We start from the raw sequence: 25,820 nt of genomic DNA on the forward strand, positions 1-25,820 counted from the left end.
TTGGACGAACTAAACCGTCCTACGCTAGACAGACGGAAGCTCAACACTTAGACTTTCAACAAACCCTTCGGATAAGTTAACTTCCATTAGCGGTTACAATTTTATATCCGTTGAGGTAGTTAACTCCGGAGTTGTTGGTTTCCACAAATCCTGGAACGGTTATTGGACAAGTAACCGTCCCAGGCTCCCTATATAAGGGACCGGTCTGAACCCGACAGTGGTAAGATTTTCACTCAGACAAATTTTCCAAAATACTTGGAACTTCCTTCTCTACAAAACTAACTTCTCCATCGGAGGGGGTTCGACCGGTCTTCTCCGGTCTCCTCTTTGATTGCGTTTCCTTCCTTGCAGGCCATCAACCGTTTCGATAGCCCACCGAAGCCAGGCCATCCACCTTACTGATTCGGAGCGATATCAGTTGGCGCCGTCTGTGGGAAGCGAAGGTTGTTTTGCGACTTTCTTTTCCGCGACAAAGGGTTAGGATGGTCAGGACCAGGTCGAGGGCTACTAGCCCTGGCCGTCAGGGAAGCAGAGGCGCTTCAAGTGATCCCCAGCGTGATCGCCAATCTGCACCAGTCATGCAGACGTCATCCGTTCAGAATATGCAATCCATGGCGGCTGCAATGGCGGAATTGACTCGCCAAAACCAGGAGTTAAGGATGGAGATCAGTCAGAGAAGACAGACACGTGAGGAACACGCAGGACAGACACAAGGCCATGGTGACAAAGAGAATACTGAGGTTGGAAGCCAGTTTAGAGGCACCACTTCACGGGTAGTGCCACACTTGAAAGAGGAGATGGACCAAATGAAGAAAGTCATGGAGGAGATGAAGGAGAACATGAGGAGAACTAATCCTATAGAGGATTTGGTCCACAGAACAGATTCTCCTTTTACGGCTTCCATCAATGGCCACCCCTTACCATCAAAGTTCAAACTGCCTTCCCTGGACTCGTATGATGGGACGCGTGACCCCTTTGATCACATTGCAACATTCAAGACGACAATGCACCTCCAAGGGGTCCCTGATGAAATCATGTGTCGAGCCTTCCCTACTACCCTTAAAGGCCCGGCACGAGTTTGGTTCAGTAAAATCCCCCCAAGTTCCGTAAGTTCTTTCGAAGAGTTAAGCAAATTGTTTGTTAACAATTTCATCGGGGGACAGAGGCACAAGCGCTCTTCGTCCAGCTTACTGACCATAGAACAAGGGGAGAACGAAAGCCTGCGGTCATTCATCACTCGCTTCAACAGGGAAGCCCTTAGCGTGGACGAGGTGGACGACAAGCTTCTACTGGCAGCCTTCCACAATGGGATTAATTCGGATTTATTTATCCACAAGCTATACGAGAAGGAGCCTCAAACCATGGCCGAGCTCGTCCATTCGGCTCAGAACTTCATGAATGCAGAAGATGCAATCATAGCCAAGAAGAGGAAAAGAGCTGAGAGGATGGAAGCGCACCCAGCTCGACACTCAGAACAAGCCCCTCGTCCAAAGAAGGGACGGACGGAAGATAGGAAGGAACGAGATGGCAGGAAGACAGGTCCCATGGGAAGAAGCCAGAACTATACGCCCCTGAACGCTCCACTTAATCAGGTGCTCATGCAAATCAAAGACGATCCTTCTTTAAAATGGCCAGAGAAGATGAAAGGGATCCCAACAAGCGCAATAAGAACAAATATTGTCGCTTTCACAGGGACCATGGGCATGACACGGATGAATGTTATGACCTAAAACAGCAAATTGAGAACCTTATCAGGCAAGGAAAGTTGAAGCACTTCGTTGGAAGGGATCGTACAGATGAGAAGCTGAAAGGCAAAATGGAGGAATCATCCCGGCCCCCACTTGGAGAGATAAGGATTATCGTTGGAGGGAACCCGATGGGGCAATCTTCCAAGTCGAAGAAGACGTATCTCAAAGCGGTACAAAATGTCCAGCTCTCTGGACGACCACCAAGGACGAGATTAATGGACGAGCCAACCATTTCCTTCACCGATGAAGATGCTGAGAGGATCCATCACCCGCACGACGATGCGATCGTCATTACACTGCTCATTGCAGATTATACAACCAGAAGAGTGTTAGTTGACAATGGAAGTTCAGCAGACATATTGTACTACCCCGCCTTCCAACAGATGAGGCTTGGACGAGATCAACTTCGTCCAGTATGCTCGCCGCTGATAGGATTTGGAGGAATGAAGGTGCAGCCCGTGGGTACCATTACATTACCAGTGGTGGTAGGGTCATACCCGCAACAGATAACCAAGGAAGTCAATTTCCTCGTGGTAGACTGTACTTCTTCATACAATGCCATCATTGGAAGACCCACTCTTAATAGTTGGAAGGCGATAACCTCGACCTACCATCTATCAGTCAAATTCCCTACGGAGTACGGGATAGGACAAGCACAAGGAGATCAGTTGGCAGCTAGAGAATGCTACTTAGCCATGATGGCTTTGGACGAACAGATGCAGACAATGAGCATCGAGGAGAGAAGAGTTATTGCAGAGCTCACGGAAGTGTTGGAAGATGTTCTTTTGCAAGAAGATGATCCAGAGAAATTTACCAGAATTGGAACAGGTATGAAGGAGAAGGCAAGAGAAGACCTCATCCAGTTCCTGAGAAAAAGTATCGACGTTTTTGCATGGAGTCATGACGACATGCCAGGAATCGACCCAAGTGTGATCACTCATCGATTGAATGTATACCCCTTTTTTAAGCCTATCCGTCAGAAGAAGAGGGTATTCGCTCCCGAGAGGGACAAGGCAATCAAGGAAGAGGTTCAAAAACTAACCGCGGCAAATTTCATTAAGGAAGTCTATTACCCGGACTGGTTAGCCAATGTGGTGATGGTGAAGAAAGCTAATGGAAAGTGGAGAATGTGTGTAGACTTCACTGACTTGAACAAAACATGTCCCAAGGATAGTTATCCTCTGCCACGCATTGATCAATTGGTGGACTCTACTGCTGGCCATCAGTTGCTGAGCTTCATGGATGCCTTCTCAGGATATAATCAGATCAAGATGGATGAAGCCGATCAGGAAAAAACTTCCTTCATTACCAGTCAAGGCTTGTTTTGCTACAAAGTGATGCCCTTCGGCTTGAAGAACGCAGGGGCAACTTATCAAAGGTTAGTGAATCATATGTTTCGTCCACAAATAGGACGGAATGTGGAGGTTTATGTCGACGACATGCTTGTGAAGAGCATAGACGAGGGAAGCCATCTAGACGACCTACAGGAAACCTTTGAAACACTTCGGCGATATAAGATGAAGTTGAACCCAAGCAAGTGTGCGTTCGGAGTATCGTCGGGAAAGTTTCTGGGGTTCATGGTCTCGCAAAGAGGAATTGAGGCAAATCCGGACAAGATCCAGGCTATATTGAACATGGAGCCACCGAAGAATATCAAAGAAGTCCAATCCCTCACAGGACGAGTTGCCGCCTTGAACAGGTTTGTTTCGAAAGCCACAGATAAGTGTTTACCTTTCTTTAAAGTCCTCAGGAAGGCATTTGAGTGGACGGACGAATGCCAAAGGGCCTTCCAAGACCTGAAGGACTATCTCACAACTGCCCCATTATTAAGTCCATCCGTGCAAGGAGAAGAACTGTACTTATACTTAGCGGTGTCCCCACACGCCGTAAGTTCAGCTTTAATCAGAGAAGAGGGGAAAATACAGAAACCGGTGTACTACACTAGCCGGGCACTCAGAGGAGCAGAGGGAAGATATCCGCTCATGGAGAAATTGGCTTTTGCGCTGATAACGGCTTCTAGGAAGTTGAGACATTACTTCCAAGTTCATGTCATCAATGTCATGACGGACCATCCGCTTAAGAAGGCAATGAACAAGTTGGAAGCCGCAGGACGACTGATTCAGTGGGCAGTTGAACTTAGCGAATTCGACATTCGGTACCAACCGAGAAATGCAATAAAGGCTCAAGCCTTAGCAGATTTCATCGCAGAGTTCACTCCAAGTTACGAAGACCTGGGGGAAGGAGAGTACAACAAATGGGTCATCCATGTAGATGGATCATCTACATTATATGCTGGAGGAATAGGAGTTGTTTTGCAGTCGCCGGAAGGGGACAAATTGAAATACAAGGCCCGTCTGCAATACCAGGCTACTAACAATGAAGTGGAGTATGAAGCCCTTTTAAAGGGGTTGGAACTGGCCAAATCTGTAGAAGCAGACACAATACTTGTCATGGGAGATTCTCAACTGGTCATAGGCCAAGTCAATGGAACATATGAAGCCAAGGAAGACAGAATGAAGAAGTATCTAAGGAAGGTAGTACGCCTTGTGAAGAAATTCAAAAAAGCAGATTTTGTTCAAATCCCAAGGGAAGGGAATGTGGAGGCAGATACTCTGGCGAAGCAAGCATCTGCGAATGAGGCGTTGGACGATATAGATGGTGTACACTACATGCCAAGTATAGACCTTCCAGAAGTGATGCAGATAGAGGGAGAAGGAAATTGGATGACCCCAATAGTGTCCTACTTAAAGGACGGAAGGCTTCCAGAAGAGAAGGACGAAGCAAGGAAGCTCAAAGTCAAGTCAGCCAGGTATGTGCTTATGGACGAGGTGTTATACAAGAGAGGTTTTTCCCAGCCTCTCTTAAGATGTTTGGCTCCAGACGAAGCAAATTACATGTTGAGGGAGGTTCACGAAGGAGCATGCGGGAACCATTCGGGAGCCAGATCACTCGTCCATAAAGTCATCCGTAGCGGATTCTATTGGCCAACCATCCAAGCTGATGCTAAAGCATATGTCAAAGTATGTGATCAATGTCAACGCTTCAGCAATATTCCCAGACAACCAGCAGAATATCTCACGCCAATGATGGCCCCTTGGCCTTTCGCGCAATGAGGACTAGACATTTTGGGGCCCTTTCCGACTGGAACTCGGCAAATGAAGTTTCTAGTGGTGGGAATAGATTACTTCACAAAATGGGTGGAAGCCGAACCCTTAGCCAAAATTACGCAGCAGAATGTCAAGAACTTCGTCTGGAAGAACATTGTATGCAGATTCGGAGTACCTAGAGTACTAGTGTCTGACAATGGACGACAGTTTGACAATACACCCTTCAGGGAATTTTGTGAACAGCTTGGAATGAAGAACCATTACTCCTCACCTTCCCACCCACAGGCCAATGGCCAGGCAGAAGTAGCGAACCGATCCTTGCTGAAGATCATCAAGACTCGGCTCGAAGGGGCAAAGGGAATATGGCTGGACGAATTACCAGGTGTTTTATGGGCTTATAGAACGACAGCGAGAACTCCAACAGGAGAAACTCCTTTTAAACTAGCCTACGGAAGCGAGGCAGTTATACCAGCAGAAGTACACATGACGAGCCACAGGGTGAGGAAGTATCAAACTGAAGAAAACGAGGAACAGCTCCATCTTAACCTTGACCTTATGGACGAGGTCAGGATGGATGCAGAGCAGAGGACAGCAAGGTACAAAAATCTAATGGCAAGACAATATGACGCTATGGTGAAGCCTAGGCGTTTCAACATCGGAGATCTCGTCTTGAAGAGGGTTACCTTGGCAACAAGAAACCCGGCCTACGGGAAACTTGGCCCAAATTGGGAAGGACCTTATAGGGTTATCAACTGCAAAAGGCAAGGATCCTACTATTTGGAAGCTTTGGATGGGCGGAGGCTGGAACACCCTTGGAATGTTGAGCACCTCAGGAAGTACCATCAATAAGTGCTGACTTTTCACCAGTGTCCTTGGACGAGATATCCGGACGAGCAGAAGTGTACTACTATTAAGTGTTTTTAAGTATTTTAATAATCCCCTAGAAAGTACATTAGTGTTTTCACTTTTGTGCTATTCATGGATGAGTTGGTTTATATTTCTAATTCAATAAGGCACTAGCTCATGAGCATGTGCCATGCCTGTGGACGAATGATTACATAAGTTTGGGTTTTCAAATATATATATTGTTTTAAAGTATATTATTGGAATCCTTATATGATCATTTAGATTGATCCGCAAAAAAGAAAGCGAGCATGGACGAATGAAATCCTTGGACGAAAGGACATATCGTCCATGAGCTCTCCTCCAAAGGAAAGATGAAAAGGTACATCCGTCCAAAGCAAGAGACGAGATGAAACCTAAGCTGAAAATGAAGCTAAGGTCCATCCGTCCGTAACACAGGACGAGATGAAACCTAACCCAAAATTGAAACTAAGGTTCATCCGTCCAGAACATAGGACGAGATGAAACCTAACCTAAAAATTGAAGCGAAGTTTCATCCGTCCAGAACATAGGACGAGATGAAAAATAAGCTGAAAATAAAGCGAAGTTTCATCCGTCCAGAACAAAGGACGAGATGAAAAGGGAATACTCGTCTAGACCTCAAGACGAGATGAATTCCCAAAAGTGTTCGTCCAAGACGCGGACGAGCGAAGACTTCAAAACTAGCTTAACAATCCATTACATTGGACGAGAAATCGCTAAAAAGTCTAATCATCAAGGACGACAAAATGATCGTCCATAATTTTGGAATAATGAAAAATCTAGCCAAAAGGAACCAATTTACTTTCTTGGTGATGTAATAAAATTCACCCCCATGCCCAAGACGAGGTGAAGTGAATTCCTAGATGGACGAACCACACATTGATGAAAATAAAAATTTCATACATAAAGCTGGAAACATATATATTCAAACACAATGGAAGTAAAAATAGAAGTATTCATTTCTTTCATGAAATTCTAAGGGTGGACGACCAACGTCCAAAAACCCCTTTAGTTTTGAATATGAAAATGTATATAAAACTCGTCCATAATCCTGGACGAGATGATTGTACTTGCATAAACTTTAAAAAAGAAAAAGAAGTAAAAAGCCCAAAACAACAGGCACTTCTATGAAAAGGAAAATAAAAGTAAATTTTCTAAGGAAATAGATTTCACTTGGGCAAGCTCGTCTTGGGATCGTCCTGAATGACTTCAGTGTTAGCATCGTCCATGATGTTGACATCCTCGGAACTCGTCTGCAACGCGGAACTCTCTGTAGCAAGAGGGAGCTTGAACGAGTTGAAGTCCAAATCAGGATACGCCTCCTTGGCATCAGCACGGAAGTCTTCATACCCAGCTGCATAATGACTGTCTAGACGATTCTTGTACTCGTCAGACTTCTTAAAGGCAGCAATTGCTTCCTCACGTGCCTTCTCCAAGGACGAGGTAAGCTCTGAAACTTGTCCCTCGAGATGGACGATGCGGGTATCCTTCTCTAAGTTGTCAGCTTTGAGCTCCTCTACTTCGTTCTTCAACTTCGTCTCGCTTCCCAGCAGACGATTAAAATCCTCTGTCAACCTAATGACCTCCCCCTTCTTAAGCAAAACCTCATGGCCCAGCTCCTTAGCCTTATCCTTGGCTGTCTTGGCCTCTGTAGCAAGCTCCTTGGCCTGGCAGGTCGCTGTATAAAACTTTGACATAGCCTGCATTTCGACGAAAAGGAGTTAGACATTTCATTCAAAATTAAATGTCTACACACAAGGACGAGGAAGAAATTTACCTTGAAAAGGTCATGGATGCCAGAACGCTCAAACTCCTTCACTGACATGTTGTAACATTCGTTAACCTCATGATCAGTGACGATCCCTTTGAACGTCCTCCATGCATAACCCTCGTCCAGAACCAAATTAGAGGGACGATCAGAGGATTCAGACGAGCCAGACTTGTGAGAAGTTTTGGGAGCAGGGGGAGGATCAGACGGAACAGGATGAACCGTTTGGACGGGCTCCACGTCCACCACAGGCTCGTCCAAGTTCACTGTTGATGGCACGAACTTGGGAACCTTTGGGAGAGAAGTCCTTGGCTTTTGTTTTTTGTGGCCACGACGACTGGGGAGGTCGTCCAGATCCACAGTACTCGAGATTGATTTAGACTTCCTTCTTCCCAGCCTGGACGGAAGCCACTTTAGCAGTAGGGGCAGCAACATCCTCGTCCCCGCTAGCCACTGTTTTCTCCTTGTTTTCCCTCATCGTGCTTATTCCTATGATGAGGAAATTTAATATATAAAAAAAAAAAAAAGGGAAAGGAGAGCTGAAACAGTGGACGATCACTTACTTCGACGAGTGAGCTCCTCGTGACTTAAATTCTCAGCAGTAGGAGTTGGACCGAGTCCCCAAGTTGCTAGACGAGAAAAAGTAACCAAGTCGTGGAAAGTCCTTCCTGGAAAAGTGCGAACCACTTCTATCTGATCCAAGAGAAGCTTATCCAAACGTGGACGAATGACAGCTGCATCACCAAGATAAAAGGTTAGACGAGTGACAGATAAAAATTTTTGAAGGACAAACAAGATAAAATGGAAAGAAAAACATACCCTCAGGACGAAGACGACCTAGAGGGCTGGTAAAAGGAGGGAAGAGGGGAATACCCACATCAGCTGGGTCCCCAGCCCAATTTCCAGAAATAATAAAAAATTCTTTTTTCCAAAGCCGGTCAGACGAACTACGGCCCGTTATTAGACTGTAATATGAACCTCTGGACGAGAACTGGTAGAACCCAGCAGATTTTTTGATCTCTGAGGGCTTATAACAGTAAAGGAACTCGTCCACTGTAATTGGACGGTTCCCTTCCAATGCCTCACGCCATAATATTTGCATGGCAACTATCGTCCTCCAACCGTTGGGGTTGAGCTGGTTTGGCCCAATACCCAACCTTTGGAAGAGGTCTCTGCAGAAAGAGTTTAAGGGAAACCTAAGGCCAGCTAATAGGTAAGAAGCGTATACCCCTAAGCCAGAGGAAGGGGAACAACACCATTCTCCAGGCTGGGGTAGACGAGGGTTAAGCTCTTTAGGGATTTGGTATCTATCTACAAGAGTTTTTAACTTAGCACCGTCTAAGGTGGATGCTACCTCTGGGGCACAACTATAGATTACATCTTCGTCCTCTTCCTCGTCTTGAGGAGGACTTGATGGCTGTCTGGACGAGCTAGCCCCAGATCCAGAAGCCGCCCTATGTCGTTGTTCCTGAAATTCCTCTAAGGGAATGCCAGGAACCCCAGACGAGTAATGCTCGTCTGAGGAGTCACTACAGGACGAACTATCTACACTACCGTCACTCTCAGAAGAACCGTCCTGGTAGTCGTCTATCTCTCTCTCTAGACTAGAAGATGAAGGCATGGTTGAAATGTAGAGGACTTAAAACGAGAGCCTAAAAAGAAAAAAGGAAGAGGAAATACCTGATGAAACTAGGACGAGAGCTAGACGAGAATCTTGGACGAGTTGGTAGAAGAGAGAATGAGGAAAAAAGTGAGGGGCATGAAAGAGAATGCGCTATTTATAGGCCCCAGCAACAGGGTCAACGAAGCGACACTCACCACTCAGAGATTGACACGTGGCGATCTCTTTGGGAAACGGGATCGACGCGACTGGCCAACCAACGGTTTCGTGACACGTGGCGTACGAAAAAGCGAAACTTTGTTGAAATCACGACAATGTCCTGGACGACCCTTTGGACAAAGGGGCAACTGATAGAGAAGCGGAAAATAATTCCCATCTCCAGCTCGTCCAACGGGCTCGTCCAGAGCCTACAACGCAGGATTGATCCCAGAGTTTATCCAAAAGAGGAAGAAGCGTCCATGAATAATAGCACCACTCCATAAACTGTCCTCCATGAGGCATGATCGTCCATTAGGTTCGTCCATGAACAATCGATAGATATCTTTGGACGAACCAAACCGTCCTATGCTAGACAGACGGAAGCTCAACACTTAGACTTTCAACAAACCCTTCGAATAAGTTAACTTCCATTAGCGGTTACAATTTTATATCCGTTGAGGTAGTTAACTCCGGAGTTGTTGGTTTCCACAAATCCTGGAACGGTTATTGGACAAGTAACCGTCCCAGGCTCCCTATATAAGGGACCGGTCTGAACCCGACAGTGGTAAGATTTTCACTCAGACAAATTTTCCAAAATACTTGGAACTTCCTTCTCTACAAAACTAACTTCTCCATCGGAGGGGGTTCGACCGGTCTTTTCCGGTCTCCTCTTTGATTGCGTTTCCTTCCTTGCAGGCCATCAACCGTTTCGATAGCCCACCGAAGCCGGGCCATCCACCTTACTGATTCGGAGCGATATCAAGTACAAACCCCTGAACAACCACCGAATCAACCCAACGCACCAAACCCCAAATCCACGGCCAAACCAAAACTTACAAACACCACCACAATCACACCTACTTCTAAAATCTCAAATCAAATACCAAACCCACACCACTGACCACCACAATCATATCCACTTCTCAAATCTCAAACCAGATACCACCATAATCAAACCCACGGCCCACGCCCACCGAAAACCCACAACTTGAAACCTGATCTGAAACCCACGGCCACAACCCAAACCCATAGACGAGACCCACCCCCGCTGAAATAGACCCATAGATGAGACCCACCACCGAAATGCTGGCCACTAATTCAACTCCAGCCACCAATTCAACTCCACCACCGAAACGCCACACATTAATACCCAACTCCACCATTGAAATGCCACCACAGATGTGAAGAGATAGATTAGAGAAAAACAATGAGAATAGAGAGAAGAGTAAGGAAATGGAGAAGAGAGAAATAGAGAGTAAAGGAAAAAAGACTCGTTGAAGCTGTGCAGGGATGGGACGGGACACTAGCAGTGGGACCCTTTTGTGCTGAAGAATTACGAAATTGCCACTGATATCCCATAACTCATAACTTGAAAACAAGCTTCCCTTGTTTCCAAAATTGGTAACTCAACTCTCAAAAAACTTAGTTTTGTTAATTGAGTGAGCACACGGAAAATCATCCAAACAATGTTTATTAGTATGGGCCCCATGGATTTTGGGTTATGAGTTAACAAAACTCAAGTTTGTTAACTCAGTTTTGCAAAATCCAAACAACACCTAATAGTTTCAAAACAAGGACAATTTATTGGATATTTTAGAAAATAAGGGTAAAAGTCCATTTTCTTCCACTTTAGAAATGGTCTATGATTTCCAAACCTTGCAAAAATGTGAATAAAGACACAGCTGAGATGTGGTGGTGGTGATTGCTGGTTTGTCCAACTTGGTAAGGTGTTAATCTCAGAATGGGTCTCGCCGGACCCTAGCCCCAACCAACTGTACGTGCATTGGTTAATTGGTAGCTCTCATTTAATTAACGAACATGGGTTGTAGGTTCTGGCAGCCTTTCACTTTATTAAAGCAATTTATTTTTATGGTCCATGATTTCATGCTCAATAGTCAATATCATTAACTACTCTTTGTTCTTCTATCAAATTTCTTTAACTTTAATCCTATATGTCTAATTAAGTAGAACTATTTTTAGCGTCAGAGAATTTGACATGTCTTACCTACAAGATTGCACCATTACATTTATATCTATATAATAACTAATAGTCGAAACGTTTGACTTTTTGTTGACTACTCCCCATTGCGCCACGTGGCTGTATAAATTACCAACACGTTTACATTTTTAAAAACCTGAAACATTGTGCCTTTTCATTTGGTGGTTTTTACGAAACGTTTATATTTTCTTAGATAAGATACATCTTTTGGTAAAGAGATATATATCTTCCCAAAAGACATGAAGAAGTTTATAAATATTGGTACTCTACATTCATTTGTTACACAATTTACATTATCTCTCTATTAGTTTTGGTGATCCCCACCTAACGGAATTACCATTCACGTTGTAGGATCCAATAATGGTATCCGAGCAAGTTCTTGATGCAATTTTTTAATAATATTGTATCAATCATGGTTTCATTGTGGAAAATCCGTGTGACAGTTGAGGATTAAGTTATCTTATGGCAGAGAGAAAAAATAGTACAATGATGGCTTGTTATCAGAATTTCATGGTGATATAATTCTATCATGTGGTGGTGATGTTCAAAAGCCAAGTTACACATCAAGGCAATAACCATAGACTTCAATTTGCTATGCAGAGGTGAACCATCATGTCAATGGCTGCATCGACCGAGAAAGGAGAAGATGGCAATTGAAGCAAAACAAGTTTCCCAACAATGAGGAAGAAGAAAGACGAAACAATGTGTTATTTTGTTCTAAACTACTGAGATGTGAATGGGATGTCGTTTAGCCTAAAGTTAAATCATACCTTCAATTCGATCGATACAGATATTGTCGATCATAAGTGAAGCCATATTGTTCTTTCTTTGTGCTGTGGTGCCGTGGATGGAACAAGGAAGTAAGTGGTTGGCATGAGCATGACTTGAGATGAACCAAGTAATATAACTACATGCATTATTTCAGACGTGTAAAGCATGGATATTGCCACCAAAGTTTTCTTTTAAACCAAACTTTATCATTTGTATCATGAGTGCCAATCTTGAAATTCCTTCACCATTTTAGGATTAATACTTCTTAATAGTAATAGAAAATAGAAGTAACATAAACTTCAGAAAAGAGTCTACCAATCCAAATGCCTCGCAAACGTCTCAAGACAAATACATCAAAAACTTATTACTAAATCTTAATTCTTTACTTTATATGCTTTTACTTTATTGAGAATTTTTTTTTTTTTTTTGGGGTTCATGTGATTTTTTTATTTATTTTCTTAATTAAAGGTGTGATTTTTGGTTGATTAAAATTGTCATTCAATCTCACATATAATCTATGTATGATCCATCCATATTTTAATTAATCGTTTGTTTAGATTCAACATAAAAGATAATGGAATAAGGTGTTATAATTTTGATACTATTCCATGCATTGAATTATCTATATTATTATTACCACAACCAAGCAAAACTAAAAAAGTCGTATTACTACTCAAATTTGAAGCTTGGTGGGCTCCTCATATTATGGTCTTTGTTTATATCTTTACAATTTATATTTTCAAAGGCTGTTGATGGGAAAATTAAGACTTGGTTGTACAATATGTATGTGTTCAAATGGGGTATTAGTTCTAACTGTTTGTATATATAACTTTTGGGAATTTTGCTTTATTAATAATTTAATAATTGTGAATTACTTTGTAGGTTTCAAAAACTATTCACTTGCAGTGAGTTATTGACAATATAAGCACATATGTCTAATATTAACAGTTTATAAAAATCTCTCCTAGCAACCCAATAATAATCTATGTTAGATAACATTTTAAACTATGGAAAGCATAGAAATTAAATATTTCTTCCCATTGTATTTTATTTTGTTATGACCATTCATTTTTTTTTAAATGCTATCTTGCAAAATGTCTATAAAATGCATATTATTAACTCAATTTCTTACTTTTAAATTTCATTAGATCTTATAATCAATAGATTTCCTATGAATCACACGGATTGGCGACTAGTTAAAAATAAAAGAAACACAGGAGGTTAACTGGTGGCACGAAACTACATAGAAAGTGAACTTTTCAGTAATTTATGAAAAAAAGAAAAGAAAAAAGAACTATATATAGTTTAAGAACCCCCAACTAAATGGGGCTTTAAAAATGGTTGAAGATTAAATGTAGGAATTAAGACACAGTTGGGATGTTGTGGTGGTGGTTGCTGGTTTGTCCAACTAGGTTTGGTGTCAATCTCAAAATGGCTCTCGCTTTGGATGTCTTTGTTGGAAACACAATGACAATTGAGTTACAAAACTTTTAGCTTGTTTATCTCACGAACTCTCGACTAAGTGGGGCATTAAAAATGGTTGAAGATTAAATGTTGGAATTAAGACACAGTTGGCATGTGGTGGTGGTGGTTGTTGGTTTGTCCAACTTGGTTTAGAGTCAATCACAAAATGGCTCTCATTTTGGATATCTCTGTTGGAAACGTAGTGTCAACATACAAGGCCCCGCTTACAATGCTTGCACAAGTTCTGTTTCTAATAATTATGAACAACCAATAATATTTTTCTTCTAATTCTAGAACCACAAACTATTAAACAATTTTTTACCACAATTTTAACATGACAATTTTAACGTGACATATTGCGAGTAGTTGTCTATCACCTATATATAAACCACTATTTTTTCTTCACTACTCCTACTTTGACAGTTGTGACAAAATTGTGTAATAATTTGAACTACTAAATTTTTTCATAATTTCATAATTTTGGACGTAACAGTTTAGATGTCTATATGACATGTATGACTTGTCAAAAAAGCATCACATGGGCTGTCGGAGCTGGCCTGGCCCTCATATACTTCACACTTCATTCGTTTTAATATTTTCTTCATTTCAAATTTATAGACTTTGGCTTGTGATCATATGATGTAAATGTAAGAGACGATAAAAGTGTGATTTAACTGTAGAAGTACTCGTATAGTCGTATCACTTCACTTGATGGAGCGGTTCGAGTAGTAGTACCTTCAAGACTAGGGTGGTACACGTGTTCAGTAAAAAAAAGGTTTGCACAATCTATGACAAATTGCATGTTTTGCTGAATCTAAACACGTATCAGAACATAGTAATAAATTAACAATTCAGAGTAGTAACATTTGCAATTCTCTATTATCATTTGGTAAGATCAGGATATATAAAAGATAAAAGCAAAATCATAATTGGCTGTGGACTCTAATTAATAAAATTATCTAAAAAACATTCGGTTTTGTTATTTGGCCAGAATTGTCATTCTCCTCCCTATTAATCATGTAAAGGCTCCTAAAGTCCCATTCCTTTTATCAGTATTATTTCTCCCTTTTTCCTTTTCACATTGTGTAATTGAAAAGTACGTGATAAAAAGAAGAAGGAACCACAAATTTTTCCTTTCACATTGTGTAATTGAGAAGTATGTATCAAAAAGCAAAAGGGGCCACAAATTTTCCTATTCACATTGTGTAATTGAAAAGTAAGTATCAAAAAGCAAAAAGGGACCACAAATTGGTGTAATCTAATAATAGAGGTTTGTCATTTATAATAAGCCACTTCAAAAGGCAAAGGCTATTGCAATCTATAAAGAATCTATTTTGTCTTACAGACCAATTGGCTGTGGACTCTAATTAATAAGATTATCTAAAAAATATTCGGTTTTGTTATATGGCCAGAATTGTCATTCTGCTCCCTATTAATCATGTAAAGGCTCCTAAAGTCCCTTTCCTTTTATCAGTATTATTTCTCCCTTTTTCCTTTTCACATTGTGTAATTGAAAAGTACGTGACAAAAAGAAGAAGGAACCACAAATTTTTCCTTTCACATTGTGTAATTGAGAAGTATGTATCAAAATGCAAAAAGGGACCACAAATTGGTGTAATCTAATAATAGAGGTTTGTTATTTATAATAAGCCACTTCAAGAGGCAAAGGCTATCGCAATCTATAAAGAATCTATTTTGTCTTACAGAGCAATTGGCTGTGGACTCTAATTAATAAGATTATCTAAAAAATATTCAGTTTTGTTATTTGGCCAGAATTGTCATTCTCCTCCCTTTTAATCATGTAAAGGCTCCTAAAGTCCCTTTCCTTTTATCAGTATAATAAAAACCACAGATATCCAATAAAACAAATTAACAAAGCAAGAAATAATATAATATGAAGCAATTTAGTTAAGTATTGGAAAACTAAAGGTGAATCTCTCCAATGGAACAATGCCATCTATATAAAGAACAATTACTATATTCAAGGAATTACAAAACCCCTTTCGTAGGCTAGACTCTATAAAACCTCTGCATACACTCCGCTTGCCTTTCTACCATAGTAGTCCCAAAATCTTTGAAATCCTTATGCAGTAATCTTATGCCGTAGTCTTAGAAATTGCTCATATCATTGTGTCAAGTTACAAAAATAGATGATAATGATAGTTAATTACTAGCCCCAAAATTTTGAAGGTCTTACAGTAAGATTATTACTAAATAAAGATTCTCAAGTACATATCTGATTATTTTACAATTTGCATCATCCTTTTTTCATATTTGACCTTATAAAGAATCCCCCAAGTATGTAACATAAAATGTTTTCATACAAGGCTTTAGAAATGGCAAGTGCAATGCATTGGCCTTCACTGGGTAATGCGCAGTACCCGCCTGCCGCTTGTTTCAAAATGATACTTACTCTTTTTCCTATCCTTCTTACCAAAATATTTCTCATACAAGGTTTTAGAAATAGCAAGTGCATCTCCAGCAAAATAAGAGAGAAAGAAGAAGGAAATGTAACGCTTCCAGCAAAATTATTTCCAGCATCAATTAGAAGTCCTAAGGCATTGATCACCTTCTGAGTAGAATACCATAAATGTGACTGAGGCAAAGGAGAGCTGGTATTTGATGGATCCCAATCTGGGAATTTGACTATGAAATCAGTGTTACTGCAATGAGTTGAAGGCCAGATAATAAGCATTTAGTAAGATGCCTTCCTAACTACAGGAGCCAAACAGTTATTAACAGCTATCATAGCTGGTGAATGTAATTTATTAAGTTGGGATGTTGAATAAATATCAATATTATAGCAAACACTCATTCCATAAAAGTATACTTCAAAATGATCATGTTAAAAAAGATCATAGAATCACTAAAATCTTTAGCAAATGAAAACACAATACATTTACATAACCAAATAATTCTTTAATTCTTGGTCCTCAGCATCTTTTTTTTTTTTTTTTTTTTTTTTTTTTTTAATGTTTATAAGACACCAAAAACATAAAAGCAATAAACCACCTACACAGAACTATAATAAGTCATAGAGAAATTTTCACTAAAGAATCTTTCATGACGTTAAAACTATAGAATATTTTCATAGGAAAAAGTACCAGCCTCAGATTACTCTTTATTTACAGTACTCAAAGATACTTTTAAAATCATTTCTTCAAAGAAGTGGATAATTGCTTTCTTGGTGCTTAATTATTTTGATAGGAATATTTTTTAATATCTTCTGCAGCAACAAAAGGAACATCATATTTCTCGGTGCATGGTGAAATGTTTTTGGTACAATTACAGTGAACTCACAAGCAAGCATCATAGGGATTTCTTGCAAATCCTCTATTACAATGAAAGTCATGTTAAAGCATTTGTGAGAAGAGAAAATTACTTCAGTGATAAGGCCTTAAAAGAAGAGAAGTAACAAGCAGCAATTGACAAAGTTTTGATTATTGCAAATAAAATTAAGCTGTGAATGATCACCACATAAAGGTCACCTTTGTATACTGGTATTCATTGTCAAAACAGCATAGGAGGTAAAACACATAAGTTAAATAAATCTTTATTCTATACCTGTTGATGGTAGGCTTGATAAAGATTTTCTTCTTACTACCTAACAACCTAAGCTTTAAGATTTATGTTTTACCAATATGGTAAGCTTACCTAGTCCTTCTAGTCTTGTTCACCAATTTTAGTGTATCTCTTCTTGGTTATTTCTTTTGACTACACGTGCAAGGCCCACAAATCAGTTGAGGGGTATTGGGTGGGCCTGCATGTGCAGGAGGGAGTAAGCATGTGGTATGAATAATTTACAATGTTGGCCCACTTCCTAACAGCTTAAACTTTTGGAATTGATGATGATCCAATATTAATCCTGCTATATATTCACAGTTTGACATAACCTGGAGGATAGATTACTTCGTAGTAAAAAGAGAGGAAATAACATTAGACTATTAGACTAACATGCAGAAAGAACCAATGGTGAAGCAAGATAAGGGGAGACAGAATAGTATAGAAACTTTTTTAATACATGCGTGTGAATCTTAAAAAGTTTTTGCACCCTTCTATACTAATTATTGAATAGTCCTTGCTAAAATAAGTATTGAATAGCAGTCCTGCCCAAAACAAGTAATTAATAGAAGTTGAAAATCTATAATTACCAGAAGTTGAACTTTTTCACTCCAAAAGGCCATTTCAGACATCAACTCGTAAACAACTGGATTTTGCTCAATCCCTTCCATGCACATACCAACACCAACCTGTTACAATAAGTTTTTAAGTCAACCTGCTTTAAAAAAGTCACAAAACTACAGTAACAAAAGAAACAAGTGCTAATGTTTATAATTTTCACAACCAATGTTCTTTTCAGTGGATGTAAGTGCAAAATAAGAGTCTGTTTAGAATAACTTATTTAGCTAAAACTGAAATTTTTGCTGAAAGTATTGTAGACAAAGCTAAATGGTAGCTGAAATAATACAGTGGGACCCATGAATAGTATCAAAAAGTATAATGAAACCCATAAATAGTAAAAAAAATAAGCTAAATAGTAAAAAAAACTAATTTTTTAAGCCAATGCCAAATGCATACTAAGCAAGAAGATAGCAAACAGTATTAATCAGATACTCTACTGTATAAAATATGAATTAGCAATTGAACTGCTTTTCCAAATCTACTACAATGTTAGAAAGTCTAGATCAAAAAAAAAAAAAAAAAAAATTCCCTGCATTTTAGGCTTTCAAGTTATACATGCTAGGAACAATATTTGGATTTCACAATAGTAGAACATACCATGGTTGAATTTTTAATGACACGGGCATCAACTGGACCAGAGGAGATCGCATCGAAGATGCTATACATTTCAATATTTCCACCAAAGTTTTGCAACATACACCTGGAGCATATTAAGTGTACACATATTTACTATATAATTAAATCTCCAGGGTGAGATCTCATGAAGATTAAACATCTACTTTGAGATTTAAATAACAGCTACCATGTTAAAGAGCTACTTACCAGACGTAAGGAGCTCCATAAAAGTGAGATGAATTTTTCCATATTGGTTTGACATCAGCATATAAATCAAGAACTATCATTTTCCCAAATGGAACAGAATGTAAAAGTGCCTGCAGATATCACCAAGTTGAAAGTTAATGACCATAATTGAAGTTATAGCATACACACAAAACATGTGTGGCAGCAGAAAACATTAGCAACCAACCCAATGCAAAAGGAATAGAAGTTATAGCACAATATCATTTTTCTCTGGGATCAGTAAGTGTAATGTAAAAAGCGAAGAAGTTGAGCGACAAATATATTTCAGAAACTGAAGGAAAATAGCATCATCAGATCCCGTTTTCAAAACCACTTTATACAAAACCTGAAAGTTTTTAATAACTTCTCTTTGGGTACCTTTTCAACCTGTCCCCATAATTCTTTTAGAGGACAGCTGTTCTCCATCATTTTTTACTATAGTGCTCTGCCATACCAAAGCCGTGTCTTATTCCATGGAAATGCTGTTGAACACTTCGAGTGTTCATCAGCATTATTTTTTACTGGTCTCTCAGGCCATTGTAATTAGGTTTTGTGTAATTAGAAACTAGAAACACCCTTGAAGAAGTTAAATACCATTCTTGGTATTAATCTTAAATGACAGAGTTTTGCAGGCCATTCTTTGGCATTATAGCCTCCTATATATACTTCTTAATCACAGTTGTATCCCAAGTTCTTCAAACGGGGAACAATAGCATACTAGAGAATAAGATTATTAACTCTGATGATTTCAATCGTGGGGCATTTTTATCATTGAGATTTGAGACAAAGATTACAAATATACAATGAACCTCCAAAAAATGAATTTCCTAAGATTATTGGACTGCCAAGTGATTCTAAATTGGAAGCTACATCCATTCTGTCAAAGAATATAATTATGCAATGTGAGAAGCAGGGTCACAGTAGGAGTAATATGGATAGAGTTTGAACCTTCAGCATGAATGCATGAAGTCGCTGCTCCAAAGAAGCAAACAAACTGGCACTTGGCAGAGTAACAGTTTTTATATCCCCCAAAGAAGATGGGTCAGAACAGTAAACAAACTACCTCTTCAATTGCTTATTGAAGAGGAGGTAGTGCAACTGTGACGTGAAGGCCCATTTATAAAGCCCAAGTCAATTACTCAAGCTGCCATAAGGTCCATGATAATACATAAACCACTTCATGTAGCCATTCAACCTGGATTCTCTGAACTTAAAAGCCCATTATTGCAAAGTGCAAAAGCTACAACATCAGATACCATATCCGTATCCAATCATCATCTCTAATCATAAAGTTATTCAAACTATTAATATGTGAGAAATTTTCAATTTGCCTATGTTGTGTACTAAAATCTGAGGTGAATTTATAAATTACTCATAAAAGACCACTTGTTAGAAAACTTAGCTTCTACAATATACATATATATATACACACACACACTATACTACTATTTAAGGGGCTTTTTCTGATTAGATTCCTCAATTTTGATGCCTAAAATATCCTCATCAGACCCACTTACAAGTTTTCAACTAACGGGGATAAATTTGTAAATTAAAACTCCTCCACTTTAAGACCTACAAACTCACGTACATTTTGCCAGTTTCTATCTCACTTTTTATCTCTCAGTTTCTATCTCTCATTCTTTTTCAGATTGAAGACATTCAGTTTAACTCTACATTCTCCTTTCTTTTCTTTTTCTAAACAATTTAAACAGACACTATCAAAGACTTCATCAACTTTTCAAGTTCTATCTTTTACAAGTTCCTCTTTGTTTTCTTTTCTTTTCCAAGTTCCTCTTTGTTTTCATTTCTTTTGTTTTGTTTATAATTAACTTTCTTTGTTTATCATAGTTTGAGGAGTACTTACCCGTGGGTGAATGTGATTAGGGATTCAAGGGTGTTTGACAGTGGGTTATTACCCGTGGATGACTTTGAAATTTCAAAAGGATGGTTTGTGCTTGAACTAACTCCTTGAAAAAGAATATTGGTAAGGGTTCCTTCTTTTTGTTTTGGCCTAGAATTAAACACAAACTCTTTTTTGCCTTTTTTTTTTTTTTGGTTGAAATTTACGCTTTTTTTTAGGGGATTACGCTGCTTGGTTTGCAGTGATAGATCATAAAACACAAATAGTGTTTCTTCGTTTCGTGTTTTGGATCCTTGCAATGGCTATGACTTTCTTCTTCAGTTCAAGAGCCGAAAACTCATTCCGTGGACCTCCTCCGACTTGAACTATATATAATGGTGAGAACTTTCATCACATTGCGATAAGCCTTTTTATATATAGTGATTCTGCATTAAACTGTATGGTCAGTCCCACATTGACAAGATGTGTAAATGGAAAAGTAATTTGGTTGAATAATGTTTCACAAAATTGAATTGAAAACTTGGTTAATGCAGCACGTATCAATATTACTTAAGATGTGAATTGTTAAATTTTCGTTTCGTAATTTATTGGGTTTTCTTTTTTAATACAAAAGGCTCGCCTTGGCTGGCACATAAATTGTAATCCTATTTTATCAATAGCGTGTCACATTGTGATCCATAAGAATAAAATTTTCCTATTGTCCATTGATCATGATTAATCCAATCAATAAATATTTGCTACTTCAATTCACTAGATTTTCAATTTAAAACAAACATAAACTCTTTTTTTTTTTTTTATTAAATTTTTTTTTGTTTTTCTAACTCTTTTATTTCTTTCAGGTTGACGTATGCACAAATTTATTGGATTGCAATGAGAAGGCATTAGAATGGAATACGGAATATTAGATAAGTTTGGGTGACAGACTTTACAAGAATTATTGTGTGATTCAAACCTCACATAAAGTGGTTGTTATATAAGAAATTGTTGTAAAAAAAATTCTTTTGTAACATAAACTATATTTATCATTTGTATACTTCTATGTGAAATTCAATTTACATTTTTTTATAATTATTAATTTACTGCTCCATAAAAAATGTTACGTACATTTTCTTAGTTTTAAAGGTAGTTTATATATTTGAAATTTGAACTCTTTTTCACTTTTGGTATGGATGTGTAGTAAGTAGCTAACTTTTAGGATTAAAACACTAAATTTTAGGATTAAGATTGAGCCTTTTGCCGTAAAAGAAAAAAAGAAAAAAAGAAGGTAGTTGCTAAATTTTAAATATAAGCTCTTGTTAAATTTTTGTTATGGATGTGTAGTACATGGCTAAATTTTAGGATTAAAACACTACATTTTAGGATTAAATACAACTTGATAACTATCATAAATAAAAGAACAACAACACCACTAAAAAGAAAAAAACGTGGATAACCAAAAAAAAATGAAAAAATAAAACTAAAAAAATTTGAGTCTTTTATCGTAAAAGAGAAAAAAAATGGCAGTTGTTAAATTTTAAATTTAAGCTCTTCTTAACTTGTTGGTATGGATGTGTAGTACATGGCTAAATTTTAGGATTAAAATACTACATTTTAAATAAAATCAAATTAAAAAAAACAAAAAACAACACCTACAACAACACTCAAACAAAAACAAATGTGGATCTTTCATTAACAATATGACCAATTCCATGTTTCTAATGTAGTGAATTATTTTTCAATTTGACCTTATGTAAATGATGAAGTGCAAATTCGTCAGTTGTTGTAAGTGCGTCCAGATGGAGCCGAGTCCTCGTCTGTGTCACTGGGAAAATGGTACGATAGCTCCCTTAAGGTGGTCACCGGTGTGGTGTCTGCCACAACGTCTCCGATGCCAAAATCAATATAAGAAAGCTTTTAGGAAATAACAAAGTATCAGAATAACTAGTAGTACTTCTAGGTGTGTCTATGTACCTTGTATTGGGGCTGTGAGGACTTTATATATGTTTCCACAGCACCTAACCGTTGTGGTTGTTAATGTGGCTTTAATGTCTCCCTTGGTAACACCTCATGCTCAGTAATGTGTGCCTTAATGATGCATCTAACGGTTTGTATAGTTGGTTTTGTAACTGCTTGGGACATTATTGGCTACATTGAATGGCTTCGTTACTTTCGTTAGTGATATGGACATGTGGTTAGTTCGTCTTGGAGGACCGCCTCGTCGGTCTCGATGGGATCGTTCAGGAAGGTTGAGTTCATCAGTCCCATCAGTAAATATTTCAAGTTTCTACATTGATTTATCAACTTTTTTTTAATAGCTTTTGTAATTTTTTTCACTTTATAGAACATTATAAGATTTGCTCAAATGGTCTTTTTTTTTCCTCCCCCAAAAGGTTAATACTAAACTAGCCTCTAAGCACACATGTGAGTGCGTGCTTAGAGACTCTTCTATTTTTTGTGTAAAGGTTAATAGTGTTTACTAATCATAATTCAAAGTTGCTATATTTTTCAATCACAAAAATGTCTGGGAGTGTGATGAGATTTATGCATTTGTGAGTGAAATAATTTTTTGGTATAAATATCATCCCACCCCTAGATATTTTTGTGATTGGAACATATAGTAATCCCAAATTATAATAAATACTCTAAATTAACCCTTACCCAAAAAATAGAGGAGCCTTTGAGCATGCACGTGAGCTTGTGCTCAGAGGCTAGTATATATATATATATATATATGTATATATGTATGTATGTAGGGAATTAACACGAAATTCCCAAACCTGTGAGAAACAAAATAGAGAAAAACACATGCCAAAAAAAAAAATAATCACACACAAGAGAGTATTTACGTGGTTCGGCAATTTGCCTACGTCCACAGAGTTGTAGGAATTTCACTATTATCAGGGAAAAAAAAAAACCAAGTGCGGCAGTACAGTTTTTCTCTCTCTCAAAAACTACATCAAGGAACCCTAATTACAAAAGCAACGGTTTCTATATCTTCCGCTCCATGGACTAAGCCTCAGAAAATCTCCCATTAAAAATCACGCAACATCATTTCGGGTCGGGTCGTCATTAGGATCAAACACAACTAGGCTCCACAAAACCCAACAATATATATATATACACACATATTCTTTTCAAGATAACTCTTTTTAAGATAACAAACTATAGATTTCAATTGATTTTTCTATTTGACTGTTAGGAAAGATACACTATTGTAAGTGTAAAGTTGTTATTTACAACTATTTTGTGTTGGTTTTAATTTCGTGCCAAATTTGATTGTAATTTTGTTCAATCATATTTACCTTGTATTTTATGTGGGATTTTATTGTATGGGGTGTGTGTGACAGAGAGTGTGAAGACTCAAACTCCTATTGAAGACAAAGTGGATTTCGCAAGAAGATTCATGAGAAGCCTTCCTGCGAACTGAGTCACGTGCAAAGCACATAACTGGAATGCGAAGAGTCATGACAGTTGGTTTTCGCGAGTAATTCGCGGGTAAGGCCTTGCGAAATACCCATGAAACTTTCTATTTTGCTATTTTGGCATATCTGCTCCACCATGTCTTCACCTATATTCTCATTACCCACATATTGTAAGGAGTGCTTTTAGAGTGAAGACCCTAGATATTACCCTTGAGAGTTAGAGATTGTCATACTCACAATTCTCTACACAATCCTTTGTGGTTTTCCTCAACTCCTATCTATTCATATCCATATCCTTGAAAGGTTGATAGCCAAAACACTTACCACACCCATTCTGAGTGTAAAGTGAGGTTTTGGTGCTGCTGGGAAGCATTGGAAGAAGTCAATCATTTGGTGGATGCAATCGGGCTGAATTGCATGATCCAGAGAGCTAGAGAAGACAAGACTTCGTCAAGGCAGTTGGTAGGAAGAACTTGGAGGGCTCAAGTACATGGGGTAGATTAGGCTGAGAGGGTCTTTTGTTATTCGTGTACTCCAAATTATTCTATAGTGGATCGATTTATCGCTTGGAGGGTAGCGGAGAGGCTTTTCGTTGAGTTCTTCGATTTCCTCTTCGATAACACATCTCGGTGTTATCTTGTGTTTGTATCATTCTTCCCTACCCTTTTAGTTTTCATTTTATTGTCGATATTTGATGAATATGGCTTAGAGTAGTTTTATTGTTTGTTCACTCACATTTACTCTTATTCCGCACTTAGTCAAGTTAGAGTAAAATCAACAGAGCCGTAATTTTAATTTGGGATCTAAACAAACTCTTGTATTTTCACACAAATTCGTGCTTTCAGTAAGGGGACTCTAGAATTGCATATTCAAAATTTATGAGGCTCTATTAATTTATGTGAGGCTTCAATCTCACCCAAATAACAAGCAATAAAACAAGACAATTTATGTTCAGCTTTCAAGTTTATTCTTTTTATTAAAAAAAAAAAATGCTTAGCTTTCTGGTAACCACAGATTCATTCTATTAACTCAACATCATAAAATAACTTTAATTTAGTTATATGGATAGGGTTTATCATTTTTCATGTTTCAAATATATATATATATATATATATTCAAGCTAACATCAATAGCACTACTACAATTGATCATTTAATTCAGCCATACCCTCTATATCATTAAATTATTAATATTTTCTCTCATTTTTTTAGTTTTTTAAAATTAAACATTTAATGTTTTAATTAAATACAAATAAATAAAAATTTCCTTATAAAATCATACTCAATTTTTTTAACATTTACACTTTCTCCAATATTTCTCATTCCTTTTATATCACTCTTCATCTTTCCCTTTATCTTCATTTATTTTGTTTTTTCTTCTTCTTATCCTCCTATTATAAAATTTTCATTATCTTTTCTATCCTATATTTCTATACATAATTTTCCCTCTTAAAAAAGGTTATTTCTCTCTCTCAATTTTTTAGTGGATTTTTATTTTTATTTTTCTTGCATCTCCACTTTAAGTTATTAATTTTTTGTATTTTTAAGAACTCTATTTTGAGTTGATGCAATTTAGTTTTGTATTTTAAGTTTTTTTCTTTTTTATTTTTTATTCTCTTTGATTTTTAAATGTTATCCTATTGCATTATAAAGAATATAATATTATTCTATTATATAGCATGATTTGGACTATTTTATCATATAAGAATTTTACACAGGTTACATAGACAATAGTAAAACAATAATAATAATAACCATATATATATATATATATATTTATAAGATAACTCTAACAAAATTATCACGCATAACGCGCGGGTCTGCGACTAGCTACTTTAATTTATAAAATTGTGATTTTTGAAAGAAAAAAAAAAGAACTAATTGAGAGGCCCCTCAATCATTAAGTGGAATATAAAAAATGAGACACAAATTTTTTTATTGCTTTTGGAAACTATTGTAGAATTAATAAAACATAA

General features: G+C 37.9%; 4 protein-coding genes across 4 annotated transcripts; 2 read left to right on the top strand and 2 right to left on the bottom strand.

Moving 5' to 3' along the window:
* Nucleotides 1–482: 482 nt before the first annotated feature.
* LOC115984521 lies at nucleotides 483–1,575 on the top strand. Its single transcript, XM_031107541.1, has 2 exons — nucleotides 483–1,373; nucleotides 1,420–1,575. The coding sequence occupies exons 1-2, from the start codon at nucleotides 483–485 to the stop codon at nucleotides 1,573–1,575; spliced, it is 1,047 nt and encodes a 348-aa protein (XP_030963401.1).
* A 52-nt stretch (nucleotides 1,576–1,627) lies between these two features.
* LOC115984522 lies at nucleotides 1,628–6,076 on the top strand. The gene is made up of 5 exons (XM_031107542.1): nucleotides 1,628–2,848; nucleotides 2,975–4,269; nucleotides 4,336–4,557; nucleotides 5,257–5,533; nucleotides 5,984–6,076. The coding sequence occupies exons 1-5, from the start codon at nucleotides 1,628–1,630 to the stop codon at nucleotides 6,074–6,076; spliced, it is 3,108 nt and encodes a 1,035-aa protein (XP_030963402.1).
* Nucleotides 6,077–6,909: 833 nt separating this feature from the next.
* LOC115984525 lies at nucleotides 6,910–7,943 on the bottom strand. The gene is made up of 2 exons (XM_031107548.1): nucleotides 7,518–7,943; nucleotides 6,910–7,440 (listed from the first exon to the last, which is right to left on the bottom strand). The coding sequence occupies exons 1-2, from the start codon at nucleotides 7,941–7,943 to the stop codon at nucleotides 6,910–6,912; spliced, it is 957 nt and encodes a 318-aa protein (XP_030963408.1).
* Nucleotides 7,944–15,497: 7,554 nt separating this feature from the next.
* LOC115986589 (alpha-N-acetylglucosaminidase-like) lies at nucleotides 15,498–19,611 on the bottom strand. The gene is made up of 5 exons (XM_031109768.1): nucleotides 19,532–19,611; nucleotides 18,566–18,675; nucleotides 18,341–18,443; nucleotides 17,713–17,811; nucleotides 15,498–16,224 (listed from the first exon to the last, which is right to left on the bottom strand). The coding sequence occupies exons 1-5, from the start codon at nucleotides 19,538–19,540 to the stop codon at nucleotides 16,222–16,224; spliced, it is 324 nt and encodes a 107-aa protein (XP_030965628.1). The 5' UTR covers nucleotides 19,541–19,611; the 3' UTR covers nucleotides 15,498–16,221.
* Between the last annotated feature and the right edge of the window lie 6,209 nt (nucleotides 19,612–25,820).

Source organism: Quercus lobata, chromosome 4 (genome assembly GCF_001633185.2).
Source record: "Quercus lobata isolate SW786 chromosome 4, ValleyOak3.0 Primary Assembly, whole genome shotgun sequence".
NCBI classification, from domain to species: Eukaryota; Viridiplantae; Streptophyta; class Magnoliopsida; order Fagales; family Fagaceae; genus Quercus; species Quercus lobata.